Source organism: Arvicanthis niloticus, chromosome 1, assembly GCF_011762505.2.
Source record: "Arvicanthis niloticus isolate mArvNil1 chromosome 1, mArvNil1.pat.X, whole genome shotgun sequence".
NCBI lineage: Eukaryota > Metazoa > Chordata > Mammalia > Rodentia > Muridae > Arvicanthis > Arvicanthis niloticus.
Genome location: NC_047658.1, coordinates 22,551,613 through 22,565,625, shown reverse-complemented (window position 1 = coordinate 22,565,625; position 14,013 = coordinate 22,551,613). Strand labels below are relative to the sequence as shown.

The window sequence follows — 14,013 nt, the reverse complement described above, 5'->3', positions numbered from 1 at the left end:
GTAATTGTTTTACTTTTTAAAAAATATTGTGGCATAGGTAGCCTTTTAAAAATTTGGGCTAGGGGCAGGACGGTTGGCCCAACAGTTCAGAAGTCTTCCAAAGGAACCAGGTTTCACTCCTAGCACAAACAAGGTAGACCACAACCACTGGCATCTCCATTTTCAGGGAATCTGATGCTCTTTCTGATTCTTTAGGTACCAGGTATGCAAGAGGTACACATACATACATTTAGGAAAAACATCCATACACATACAATGGATAAGTAAAAATCTTAAATGAATAAATAAGTAGGTTGGGCTCATCCCAAATTAACCTTGTGGTTACCATTTCTATGGCAGGACTCCCATGTTGTGGGTTTGACTGAATTGTATATTCCATGGAGAGAATACACTGTAACTTAGTTGCCTTCTTTCCTTCTTTCCTGTTAACTTCAAATAATCACAAGAATTCAGCGACAGAACATTTTTTATTTATTATTCAGCTACAAGGAATATGAATTGCTTCTTATCAGCCAAGAAGCTCAGACAATATATGCAAAATGTATTAGGAAGGTCAAATGAATTGTAAAGATATTTTGAAACCACTTATTTATCATTCTACTTGGAGAGTTTCACGATAAGCAAGGAGACACTCAAAATCATGACGAGGTTAAAAACCAGACTTTCAAGCCAACGATGGCTGTGCTGACAGGTGGGCAAGGACACACTAAATATCCTCCTGCCTCAGTGTTTGAGGCATCAGTAAACTGCAGAGCAAGACGGGCAGTGTCCCCCAAATGGCAACACTGCTGACCTGCAATAAGTTCCTGAGCTCTGGAGATCAGAGAGACTCCAAAAATTCCTTAAGGCTCTGAAGTCATTCATTGGCTGAGCCACTTTGTAGCTCATGGTAGAATTGTTAACACCCCCCAGCTTTTAATACTTCTGTTGACACATTTGTTAGGTTTGTTGAGATGGTTTTGCTACCTGTGGTAACTTTTCTCATTGTTCTGATCAAAACAAGGGAAGAATTATGTTTGCTGTTGTTGTCTGTCTCTCTTGACACAGGGTCTCTTTCTGCAGCTGTGGCTATGGCGAATAGGCTGGCTTGTAATTCAGAGAGATCTGCCTGCTGCAATTAAAGGCATGTACCACCAAGCTTGGCCTGAGAATTGGTTTTTTGGTTCGTAGTTTCAAAGGTTCCAGAAATAGTCTTTAGGACTCATGCAGGGAGCCTCTGCAAGGACCTGCTCTGAAGGAAGGGGCCCTGGACAAGATCTCTGGAAGGTCCTGGCTTCAGAGACCTACTTCCAGATCCAGTCCCACTTGGAGTTCCTACAGTTTTGTAAAATAGCACTACCAGCTGATACCAAAGATCAACCCAGCCTTGGGGATGTGTCAAGCTGTACCATTACATGGCCCAGGCTGGCCTTAAACTTGCAATCTTCCTGCCTCAGTTTGGATCACTAGGACCACAGGTGTGTGTTACTATGCTTGACTCTTGTCTACCAGGGTGTCTGCTGATTCTCTTGGAACTTTCTAAACTAAGATAATCAGCTACAAAGTTGCAGTTTCCTAAAGTCCGTTAAGCAGAAGTAAATGTGTAGCCATGGTTAAAGTAGGCAAATTTAAAAATTACCTTCTAGTCAACCCTCCATCTGCACAGATGGACCTCCAGTTGGTTCATTCGCTCGATGTTTTCAGTTTTAAAAAGCAAAGTCCTTGTAACCTCTGTCCTGCTGTGCATGCCTTCTCTGCCATGACTAGTCATGAGTCCTAGGAGGGAGCTGTTCTCTCATGGCTGCCACTAAAAATACATTTATTCCTTTCCTAAGTAGCTTTTCTACACAGATTATAAACCTTACCTCAATTTACTTCACCCAGATTCTACCTCAGTCTCAACCGAGAAAACATGGTCCCTGAATGCTATCATCGAGTTAACCTCGAGTTAATTCTCATAAACCTGGAAGCCCACAACAAACTCCACAGCAGGCAGGGAGCTGGAAGCCTTCTGTAGATGGGGGCTGGGAAGTGCCATTAGCTCTGTGAGCAATGACCAAACTCAGACACGGGGATGCAAGAGCAACTGTAGGAAATTCAAATGAAGAATTTAGCAGTCCAAAGGCTGGGAATCAAAACAGGCTGCACTGAGTAAGCACTGGGCCATCCTTGACCATGCTTCTCCCCACAAACTTGTCTCCTTACAAGAAGACAACAAGTACAGATGAAATCTGTGAGCTACAGTTTCAATCTTTGCAAATGACTTAGGCTGGGCTCCATGACAGTGCTGGATGACTGACATGTCTTGCTATTTCTCTGGCTAAAAGCTCTTAGCAGTTCTGTTACACTTCTTCCAGCAGAAAGAGGGACTGCAGAGCCCTGAGACTGATCTTATCCATATACTGCACTTGAGACCCTGGGTCTTCCACCCTAAGGGACAGGTACAGTGGGGCACACAGGTTAATTCTGAGAAAGTGATAAGAAAAACAAACAGGCTATTCGGAAGGTGAATGCAAAACCTCTTAGATCAGAAGTTTAATGTCATCCTTAGCTACAGGACAAGTTGAAAGTAGGCTTGGTCTACATGTCTCAAAAACAAACAAACAAACAAACAAACCCCCAAACCACCACCACCACCAAAAAACCACCACCCACCCCAAAGCCAGGGGCCTAAACTGACCTCAAAGCTCCAAGAAGTCAGCTATTTGGAAATTGAAGTGGCTATCCAATCCCAGACACCCAGTGGATGCAAAAAAGAGACAATAAACCCAACAGTTTTAAAACCGTTTGTGAAAGGGAAACAGTAACTCCTCAATTCTGGCCGTAATAAAACCCCTTTCCCCTTCCCTATCTTTTGCCATGAAAACCCCACCCTGAAACGAGTATGTCTCACTATGTAACAGGTTGGCCTCAAATTACTGAGATCCACCTACCTCTGCTTCCTGAGTGCTGGGATTAAAGGTGTGCACCATGCTTAGCAAGAGGGATAATTTTTGAGAAATACAAGATCTGGTGGGTTACCTCCCCTCCACTGAAAGTACAGCTAGCTGTTTCCTGTTGTAATCTCCATTCCCCTCCTGTGTTGAACAGGAGCCAACACTGTCACCTCCATCTACTGAGGCACTGACCTGCACCTGAATTGTATTAAGATAAACCAGCATCTCCATGAAGGGGCTAAGAAACAGGCTACGCCCACATTGAGATCTGCAGCTGAATGGAAACTGACCTACTTCAGAGCTAGCCTGATCTCCTACTGATGTCTAGTTTGGGCAAAAAGCATGCCTGGCTGGCCTGCTGAGGCCACAATTTTCTTGAAATTAACTCCTTTCTTGACTTGTTAAATGCTACAACTTCACAAAAACACTCAAGTGTGATGAAGAAGCTTTCAATATTTCAATAGTTGCATGTTTTATTGGATATTTTTCATTCTTTCAACCTGAATAACATGATTTTATAGAATTAGCAGATGGATACATGACAGTGAAGCAAACCTGGTTTGAAAAGGCAGCATTTTAGAGAGGCACACATCTACCCCATCCTGGAGAGAGTCTGTCATACCTGGCTATGTCCTGAAGTTAGACTTCCCCACAATGCTAGGCTATGGGCTGGAGAACACTGAGGAGGTACAGCTGAGAGCTGCAGGTGCATGGAGAGGACCGCAGCTCAGCCTCTGCAAACAGGATGTGTAAGAGCTGCTGCTGTGTCCTGCCCACTGGCTCTCTAGTCTAGAGATATCCTGATACTGCAGCAAAGAGTGTAACTAAAAATTGTTCCTCTAGAAAGAAAATCTAGAGTAAAACACTGCTTTGTGTTGCTCATTATTAAAAACAAAATCTATAGTAAGAAACACACCACACACACACACACACACACACACACACACACACACACACACACACACACGTAAAAACCAGGACTATAACTGTTCCAAAAGTAAGCCAATTCAAATGAGTCTCAGTCTAGCAGGAGAGGAAGTCTCTTCAGCTAATCTGGCCAAGCAGGCTTCTGTGACTAGGATCTTTAGGAGCAGAAGCAGTAGGAGGGAGGAGGGCAGGATCCTCCACTGAGCTCTCTGCTTTATCTAGGCTTACTACCCAGTAGCTGCAGGGCCAGGACCAGCCATGCTACAGCCCCATGGAGCCTGCCCCTTCCAATGACTGCCCTATCCCACATTAAAGACAGACAGTTGGGTATGCTTCAGACTTTGTGGCAGCTGGAGACCATGACTGTCACTGGAGACTGTAAGTCTGGGTTGAACTGTTCAAAGTCAGGGTCACAATCAGGGAACGAGGATCCTTCTTATTCTTGTGAACTGTGATCTTTCCTTTCAAGGCTTCACCTACAAAGAAAGGCACAGCATTTGATGAAAACAGGCTAGGGGAACACAACACCCAGTGGTTCTCTTTTTCTGTGATAACAGAGGCACAAGCCATGGCTGCTGGTCTTCAGTGTCCTGTCACTGTAGAAGAGCCTACAGAGGTGCAACAACAGTTCTGCCCACCAACACCTACAGCAGGGCAAAGCCAGGCTTTCCTGAAGACTCAAAGGAAAGTCTACATGCCTCTCTATTGTGAAATCTCTTTGCAGACTTATCAAAGCAACAATGTAAGGCTGACAGTGACAGCCTCAGCATCCCTGCTTTAATAAGATCATACCACAGCCCCAGGCACAGCTTCACAACATGGATTGACACAAGATGTAAGGGAGAATAACATGTATGTGTGTGTGTGTGTGTGTGTGTGTGTGTAAAACTGTCTGAACACTGAATATACACCTCATTAAAAAACACAAGCCCTGTACTAATCTACTCCTCCACTCCACTCCAAGATTAAAATAAACAGGGCACTTCTTGGGATCCATGTGTCTTTGCAGTTATGCAAGACTCATAGACCAATGGAAGAAACAGTGTGGCCAGGGCTCAAACCATTTGGCAAAACCTAAAAGAGACTTACATGTTGATGTGTAAGTTAATGTGTGCCTGTGGCTCTGATACCTAATATATTCCTCTATGCTGTGATTGTTATTATTTAAGACAGGTTCTCACTCTGTATCCCAGGGCTGACCTGGAACTCACTATGCAGCCAAGGCTGGCCTTGCAGGTGTGAGCCAACACACCCAGCCTTTTCTCTATATCATTAAGAAAATGACTTAAAACTACCTCAAGTTGGCATGCTTAAGGACAACAGGAATAACCATGATTCCTATTCAGATGGTTCCAGACACTCCACTAAGCACACACAGGTTAAGCACTGGTACATAACTGATAGGAATATCCATTTTGCTTGTGCTTTGCATTAGGTTATCAGGTGTTCACAGGTTCTCCTTCCCTTAATGGCTACAAAACAGTTGTGAAGTAAGCACACTGTCCCTCCTTTTCAGATGACATTCAGAGAGGTTAGTCCTGTCCCCAAGGCCACACTCCAGTCAGTGGGACAATAAGTTTTTGTTGTTTTGTTTTTCTGGTGCTAAGACTAACCCTATAGCTTTGCACTGCCAGGCCAGTGCTTTCCCACTGAGCTCCTACCCAGACCCAAGAATCAGAATGTAATAATGAGGTCATTTGCTTCTCCAGTCTGTGCTCCTCTGCTGTACAGCAATGCCTCACATCTATCTGAAAACAGTTACTAAGTCTAAATATACTAATATGAACATGAAACACCCTCCGTTTCACTGCCCAGTCACATCTTTCTGTAATGGCGTTAGTATCTAAATTACATAATTGCATAATTATACTAAATTATAATATACTTCTCTGTTATGACATTAACCTAGAGAAGAAACAAAGGCATTACTATCCTCACTAAATCTAAGAAAATTTGCAATTTAAAATATATAATAACACTGTTGGTTGTTCTTACCAATAATTTTATATGTATCTCTTGAAAATGTACTTGTGTGTAGAGACCAGAGGTCAACGTTGGGTGCCAACTGCTCCCCATTTAAATTTGATTTAACTTTGTATTAGTTCTTTAGGAGTTTCATACAATGTCTCAGTCATATTCACCCCTATTCCCCCAACTCCTCACAGATCCATTCTCCCTTCCCTTCCCACCCAACCATGTTACCTTTTGGTGGTGGTGTTGTTATTTTTGAGACAGGCTCCTAGAACTCATTATGTAAATAGGTTGGCCTTGAACTAAAAAAGATCCACTAGTTTTGCCTCCTGAGTGCTGGGACTTGTTGCTCTACAATGCCCAGTTTTTCTTTTTTCTTATTCTTTCTTTTCTTTAAAAACAAAACAACAACAACAAACCCAGAAAAACCAACAACAACAAAAAAAAAACCCCAAAAAACCCTCAAGTCCAATTTGTGCGGCTTATATATCTTTAGATGTGTGTGTGCCCTTATATGGAGTATGACCTACATAGCCACAGAGAACCCTGTGCTTCTGCCCCAACCCCACCTATGTTGGGAAAAAAAAAATGAGTGCACCATCACTTCTGGGACAACTTTCTTATTTCTTTGAGTGGCAAGGATCAAGTTCTCTCTGCCTCTTCAGCACCAGAATTATATGTGCTATCACACTTGGCTTTTTACATAGCTACTGGGATTTGAACTGTGGTCCTCAAGCTTGCAGGACAGACACACTACCAACTAAACAACTACTTTTGTAGTTTTAAACTTTTATTTTATACCAATAAAACTGGTCTGAATTTATCATTTATTGATTCAGAAACTGGGAAGGTGATACCACTTCATGGTAAATTAAACAGAGAGAAAATGGAACTGATGCTATGCATTTACGTAAAACAATGAAACACGTCTATAGATCAAAATGAATGAGGAGACATGCTGAGGGGATGGACTCAGCCCTGTGAGGACCACATTCTCCCCTCTGATCTATAGACTCAGCGCATCCTGCCAACACCCAGTGGAGTTTAAGAACAGAAATTCAGATGCCTTTAAATTTATATGTAAAGAGAATCTGAACAAGTAAGAGGACTCAACATTTTATAAAGATGGTGTCCTCCTGGCTTAAGGACAGACACATAGATCAAACGAACAAAGTGTGTGCTCGGAAAGACGCCCGTATGCATATGGCCCATTAATTTTTGACAAAGGAGCCAAGGTAATTAAATGGGAAATGGACAGTTCTGTCAAGAAATGAAGATGGAACAACTGAAAAGATGGATTACTAACTCTTAAATGAACGCAAAATAGATTACAGACCTAAGGATGGAGAGCAAGGGTGAATGTTCCAGAAGAAACACAAGATCCTTGTCAGAATCAGCTCAAGTTTTAAGAAAAGCACATACTATCAATGACAGACATGCTAAAACTCATTAAAATTTTCTATTATTTGGAAAGACAAGGCAGGAACTGGAATGAAGAGATTAGCAATCTGATAAAGAACTTGTTTCCATTTACACAAACAATTCTTACAACAAGTAACTCACCTAAAAACCAAGCAAAAGGGCAGGATGTGATAGCACCTGCTTATTGCCAAGAACTTAAGGGGCAAAAGCAGAGGCACGAGGATGGCAAGTTCAAAGCTAGCCTGGTCCAGCCAAGCAGGGATACATAGTGAGACTATCTCAAAAATCCAAATTCTCACAAAAGATACAAATTCCAGTGGAAGATGAAAATGCCACTAGTAATCAGACAAATGTAAATTACATATACAAGCACAAAGCTGGGCAGTGACCCAGCCATGATCCCAGCACTCAGAAGGCTCAGGCAGGAGATACTGGACCATAGATATTGAGACTATCTCAAAGACATAAAGCCAATAAAAAGTATAGAAAAAATTATACACCCAATAGAATTGTTAAAATAACTGAATTTATTTGAAACAAACCGTTTCAAATAATAACAAGAACTCACAACACTGGTAGAAACATTAAACATGAAGTGCCTTAGATAAGAAGCAGACATAGCTGCTGTTCTCATGTTTGAAGATAAAACAAAAGATCTCTCTTCCATAACAGTAATTTCAAGATTAGGGTGCAATATGCACACACTGGAGTTAATTAAACAGAGTGAAGGGTCACAGTGGTAAACACATAATTCATACTGCTGAGCCCCCTTCAATTGTTCGTGCCTGTCTAAAGTGCCAGAGCAGAGTCTGGCACAGTGGGCTAGATAAGAGTAATTAGTCAGTGTCAGACAGATATAAATAACTGATGCTTCTAGGACTGTACACAGCAAGCTCTTGGGGGACAGAGAGAAACAGCCTGAACAAGCTCACTGTGTGTGCCAGACCCCGAGGAAGTTCACTGTGTATGTACAATCTAGAGTATACTCACTGTGTGTGTAAGAGCCTGAGCAAGCTCACTGTGTGTGTAAGAGCCTAAGCAAGCTCACTGTGCGTGTAAGAGCCTGAGCAAGCTCACTGTGTGTGCAAGACCCCGAGGAAGTTCACCCTGTATGTAAAACCTTGAGTATACTCACTGTGTGTAAGACTTCTGAGCAAGCTCACTGTGTGTGTAAGAGACTGAGCAAGCTCACTGTGTGTGTAAAAGCCCGAGTAAGCTCACTGTGTGTGTAAAGAAACAGCCTGATAATAAGCATATTTTCATTTAAACATGACACAGATCAGGATTTTTAACACAAAATTGTGGTATAAGCTGTGTTAATTAAACTGCGTACTACTTTCAGAGGTAAAGAAACACCACACATTGAAAGGAAGTCTTCTGCAACTGAACCTTCCATCTGGGAGGCAGGTCTCCCACCAAGCTATTTGTAATTATTTTTTAGAACTAGTTTGTAAATAAAACAAAAACCTAGTGAACTTTTGTTCCTTAGTCAAATGGATTCTTAATTTACTCATTTCTTAGTTGGAGAAATTCTTTATTCACATTTTCTTTCCCTTGTTTCTTCTTTTCTTTCTTTTCTTTTTTTTTTTTTTTTAAATTGGATGCAGGGTCTCTTTGTATATCCCTGACTGGCCTGGACCTCTCTATGTAGACCAGGCTAGCTTTGAACTCAGAGATCTACCTGCCCCTGTTTCCCTAGTGTAAACCACCAGGTCCAGCCATCTTTCTGCTTTCTAAGTATTCAGCCTACCCTCACATGGAATAAATCTAGTTTGCCAAACATCATTGGCCATTGTGGAAGATATAAGCACAAACACACACAGACATATGCACACAGAAATAGTCTAGGTTAAAAAAAGAAAAAAAAGAAATAGTCTAGGTAGAATAACTGCATGGCTATGCTTACAACATGTTACTTGATGGTATGATGGTGTATACCTGTAATCTCAGCACTCAGGAGGAAACAAAGATCAGAAATTCAAAGTCATCCTCAGGTAGACTCTGAGTTCAAGGCCAGATTGAGCTACTTGAGTCCCTGCTTCAAACAAGCAAACAAACATCTTTCATGTTATATCATGGATACCAAAATTCATATATTTTAAAATTTCCTAAATAGACTCCTGGATCTAACTTTACCTAAAAACCATGCCATGTATTGAATATAAAATCACACACAGAAAATTCTTTTCAGCCATACAAGATAAAACCCAAACAACCTGCTCAAGTCTAGCAACACAGTACGAACCCCAGGCACACTGGAGCTGGCAAAATGGCCCCACAGCACTGAGTCAAGCAGCTTGACATGGTGCCACCCTCCATCCTAAGTGACTGAAGAACTGGACTTTAGCAAGTGATGCTTCTCTCAGTGTACTCAATCAGCACAGCAACACTGATATGACAAACACTAACAGATAAAAACAAAAGGCCAAGGACTCAGGCCATTAGAACTCAGTACAGCATACAGGGACACAAACATGTCATGAGAACTCAACACAGTGTAAAGGGATGTGACAGCAGATCTGTGCACAAGTTGACCTGGAGAACAGAACAGGAAGCCATTAATTGAGGACAACCAGTAAGACTCCAAAGTGAGCAGAGCTGAAGTGGAACTCACACAGAAGCCACAAGGGCTGCATATGTAGAAGACCATCTTAAACAAATCTGAGAAAGTTCTTAAGAAAACAGGACAGTGAGCTAAGAAATGACTCATCTAAGAGCTGCAGAGATGGAGCTCAGTGGTAGAGCATTTGCCAAGGATCTATGAAGCTCTGGGTTTGTTCCTCAAGTACCACAAGGCCCCAGAACCAGAAAATGTAGCTGGAGCCCAAGCTAATCTGGGGGCCCTGAAAGGGTCGTGCTGGAAAGGAAGGATAAGGTTTCTTTACAAATGGCTCTGGAGAGAAGTCTGAATTATCTGGATGAAACTGACCAATGAGGAATTTAATCTTGCTAACATTCCCTTTCATAAGCCCGCCACACCACAAGTCTCAAATGATGATCCGCTGACCATGTGTTTTACTATTTAAGACGTTTACATTTACATCTCTAGGACTCACTATGGTTCAGCAGGTAAAGGCATTGCCACCAAGCCTGAGGACTTGAAATCAACCCTGGGACCCATACTGTGGATTGAACCAACTCCCCAAATCCTCTGACTGCGACATGAGCACTGTGCGCACCAATATACACAAATAAATAAAATGTGATATAAGTTTTTGTTAAAAAGCATATTGCATCTACAGTCCACTGAGTTAAGTTAGTCTTTGTGTACAGTGAAAAGAATGCACCAAGCACACAGTGTACCTCTCCACTGTTTAGAATTTAATTTCTCTCAATAATGTACAGGCCTCACACATTTTTTTTCTTTATAGAACTACATCTATTCCCCCCTTCCCCTCCCTGTATCCATTTATCTAATGTGTGTATGTAGGCACACATGTTTATCACTATGTGTGTATGATCTTGGGTGTTTGTGCACATGTGCATTTGAAGAATTGTGAGTTGATTCTTTCCTTCTACCATAGTGTCAGGGATTGAATTTAGACGGTCCCCACTGAGCCATCTTGTCAGTTTCCTGATTTGGACCTGAGGCTTTTCTTTCTTCATCCTCTCTATGCTTGGAATTTGGCTTGTGAAGGTTTTTTTTTTTTTTTAAAACTCTGTTGATCAGCAGTTTTATGTTTGTGTTTATCTTGAGTTTTAATGTCTTCAGCCTGTGGATTCTGGTTATTACTTGGCCATTATGTCATAACTATTTTCTGTCCTACTTGTCAATGGGTGCGACCGCTAGGGGTCAGGCGGTGGGACACTTGGGATTTCCCTACACAGTAAGAAACTCAATATTTGTTAAAACTTCCCTTTGTTTTGATATTTACCACTCATTTACATCTATCAGTTTATCATCTCTATCAATCAAGCATCTATCAGTCTATTATCTATCTATCATCCACCTATTTATCTACCCAACAGAGACTTTGTCAAGGCAGGGTCTCATATAGCTCAGGTTGGCTTTGAACTTACTATGAAGAAAAGGATAACCCTAAATGCCCAAACTGCTCCCTCGGGCATTTGCCAACCCCCAGAGCGCTTTTATAGATTCTCAAGTTTAATGACCTGTCTTGTTACTAATCCCACAGCCTTCCACTAAGACATATGTCTCCACCTCCACAGTGAGGTGTCTTCTCATAGAAAACAGAAAATATCTCAATGTGAGTCTCTGCTAATTCTGTCATTTCTGGGTCTCTATACATTCATCTTTTTCTGCATTTGGTGTATAAGCAAACACCAGCTATTGAGGACTTCGTGCATCACAGTGCTTCTTGCAGTTCAATTTCATGAGTCTCGTTTCGAAGCTTTGCTGGGTGCATGCAGGTAACCCATATGATTGGGATAACACATTCCCACCACAAAGTCCAATTGAGTCCCTACTGAATACTGCTCATATAGGCAGCACTCTGACTGATGGAAGCCTACGACCTCTGAGAACTACTATGGTCATGATGACTGCAGTGCTGTGGTCTGTCTGCCTGCCTGCCCGCCCCTGTGCACTCATCCTATGTGCTCTCCCACAAGCCTTCTATGCAGAACAGAGTTCTTGATTCATCTGCTTGTCCTCTTTAGACCTCTACCCTACTACTAAGTTCTCCCTTCTATTTATTACCACAGCAGGGGACAATAAAGTGTTAAGTAGGCAGGCCATAAGACAACCTTAGCATGAAGAATCCTGCTTCATGACACTAGGAAAAGTCCAGAGGTAAAGCATGGGGCAGGCAGTCATCTTAGAGATTACTGGAAGAAGAGGCAGAATTTCAAATTCTTACCAGTTATCAAGTATTATACTTGAGAATTATAAGTTATCAGAAGAGAGAATTTAAAGGAGCAAACTGTCTTCTACCTCCTTCAAGTCTAAAATTGTAAAGTCCTGTGTTAAGATGGCAAGCTGGCAACAATAAGAAATACCTTCAAGTTTCCATTTTTTCCTTTGTGCAAGGCCAGCACAAGCTACAAAAATGAAAGCTAAGCTGCTTCCAGAGCCTGGTTTGTGTTACTCTCTGGGTCAGTGAGTACTATGCTTCAGCTTTCTTCAGAGAAAATGACACTATCAAAGTCTCATTCCCATAAATAGCACTGAAACCTGGAGTAAGGTGCTGGCAAGGTGCAGCTTTCCCCTAACAGCCTCATCTGCACCCCTGTTCCATTATGCAGCAACAGTGAAATCAAAGCCATCTGAGTGTCAGGAAGTAGAAGATACAGAGCGTAGCATTAGCATGATGGTAATATGCAGCCACCACTTGGCTTCATCACATCCTAACATTGGAACACAGATTCCTCAATTCTAAAAGTAGCATTAAGTATCTCTGACACTGAACCCCTTTGCAGCCTGCTAATCCGAACTCTGAACAACTGTCCCAAGGCACTTCCCATCTACTACAACAGAGCTCCTGCTGGACACTCAAGTCTGCATGTCCCCTCCCCAGCCTTTCCTGAATGTGTTCTCAACAGTCTATCAGCATATGATCACAGAAAAACAAGCTGAATGATGGCAGAGAAAAGGGAAATAAATGTGGCAGTTACGTTCAAGAAGAGATAGAGCAGCCAGCATACAAAAAGCTGAGACAGGAGGATTGTTCTGAGCTTGAGGCCAGCCAGGGTTGCAGAGTAAGACCTTGTCTCAAAAACAATAACAAATATGTGTCAGCTATGTAATATGCATATAAACATATGAAAAAAATGAGAGAAACTGAGAGTGTAAAAGACTCCTTCAATACTACCACATTATGTGAGGTTTAAAGGTGTGAGTAGTTATATACAAATATGTAGAAAAGCTGAAGAAGCCACAGCACATAGAGTGACAGCCACCAGATTCTGCATAGAAGCTTCCTTTCCTTTACTGTAATTCTCTATATGAAGTTGCCGTGGGTACAGTAACTACTGAGTAAGTCTCATACATTAAGTGCTGATAGTGCTGATAGTGGTTTAGTCACTAAGGAAATTTTCTCTTAGTAATATCTGCATGTTATCACTTACTAGTTATTGACTAAAGAAACATTTTCTGGAGGCTGAAAAGATAGCTCAGCAGTAAGCCCACTTGATGTTCTTGCAAGAGGACCTGGGCCCAGCATCCATTTCTGTAACTTCACTTCCTGGGGCTCCAACAGCATCTTCCTATCTCCACTGGCATATGTATGTATGTAGCACACATACATATATCCAAACAAAATATTACATACATATAAAATAAAATAAATCATATTTTTTATGATTTTGTGATAACTTTGAGGCATACAAATATTCTTTCTTTCTTTTAGAAGGTAAAAATTAGACTTAAGGGTTGAGCATGTTACTCAGTGGTTGAATGCTTACCTAGCATGTGTGAAACCATAGGTTTAATTCCTAGTACCTAAAACCAGAGCAAAACAAAAGCCAAACAAGCAATAAACCTCATACGATTTAAAACTGACAGCTGAACTATCTTTCTAGCCCCTAAAATATGTTTGGAATCAAATACTAAGATACTTTAAACACATGCAGGTGGGTAGCTCTGAGACCTCTAACCTCAGCATCTGCTATGTTCTTCTAAGTAAACTGACATGTGAGTGACCACCAGTTCCCCAGAATGAAGGCAATGTTTTGCCTGTGCTTGCTTTCTCACCTGCTTTAACTGGAAAAGGCTTTTCCAGTAGAAATACTGTCTGTTTCCAGTGTGTTTTGGTGCTCTGGGGGCCAGTAGAGAACACGACCTGCATTGGTGAAGTTTAAAAGTATCTGATGAAGTATA

The 14,013-nt window shown here is 41.6% G+C and overlaps 1 protein-coding gene across 2 annotated transcripts in view; it reads right to left on the bottom strand.

Moving 5' to 3' along the window:
* Positions 1-3,362: 3,362 nt before the first annotated feature.
* Positions 3,363-14,013, bottom strand: part of Prmt3 (protein arginine methyltransferase 3) — an 84,957-nt gene continuing 74,306 nt past the window's right edge. For both annotated transcript variants that reach the window (XM_034485461.2, XM_034485444.2), the window contains exons 15-16: positions 13,888-13,975; positions 3,363-4,318 (exon numbers count right to left, since the gene is read on the bottom strand). In XM_034485461.2, the coding sequence (XP_034341352.1) occupies positions 4,209-4,318; positions 13,888-13,975 (198 nt within the window). In that variant the 3' untranslated portion in view covers positions 3,363-4,208. The remainder of the gene's footprint in view (positions 4,319-13,887; positions 13,976-14,013) is intronic.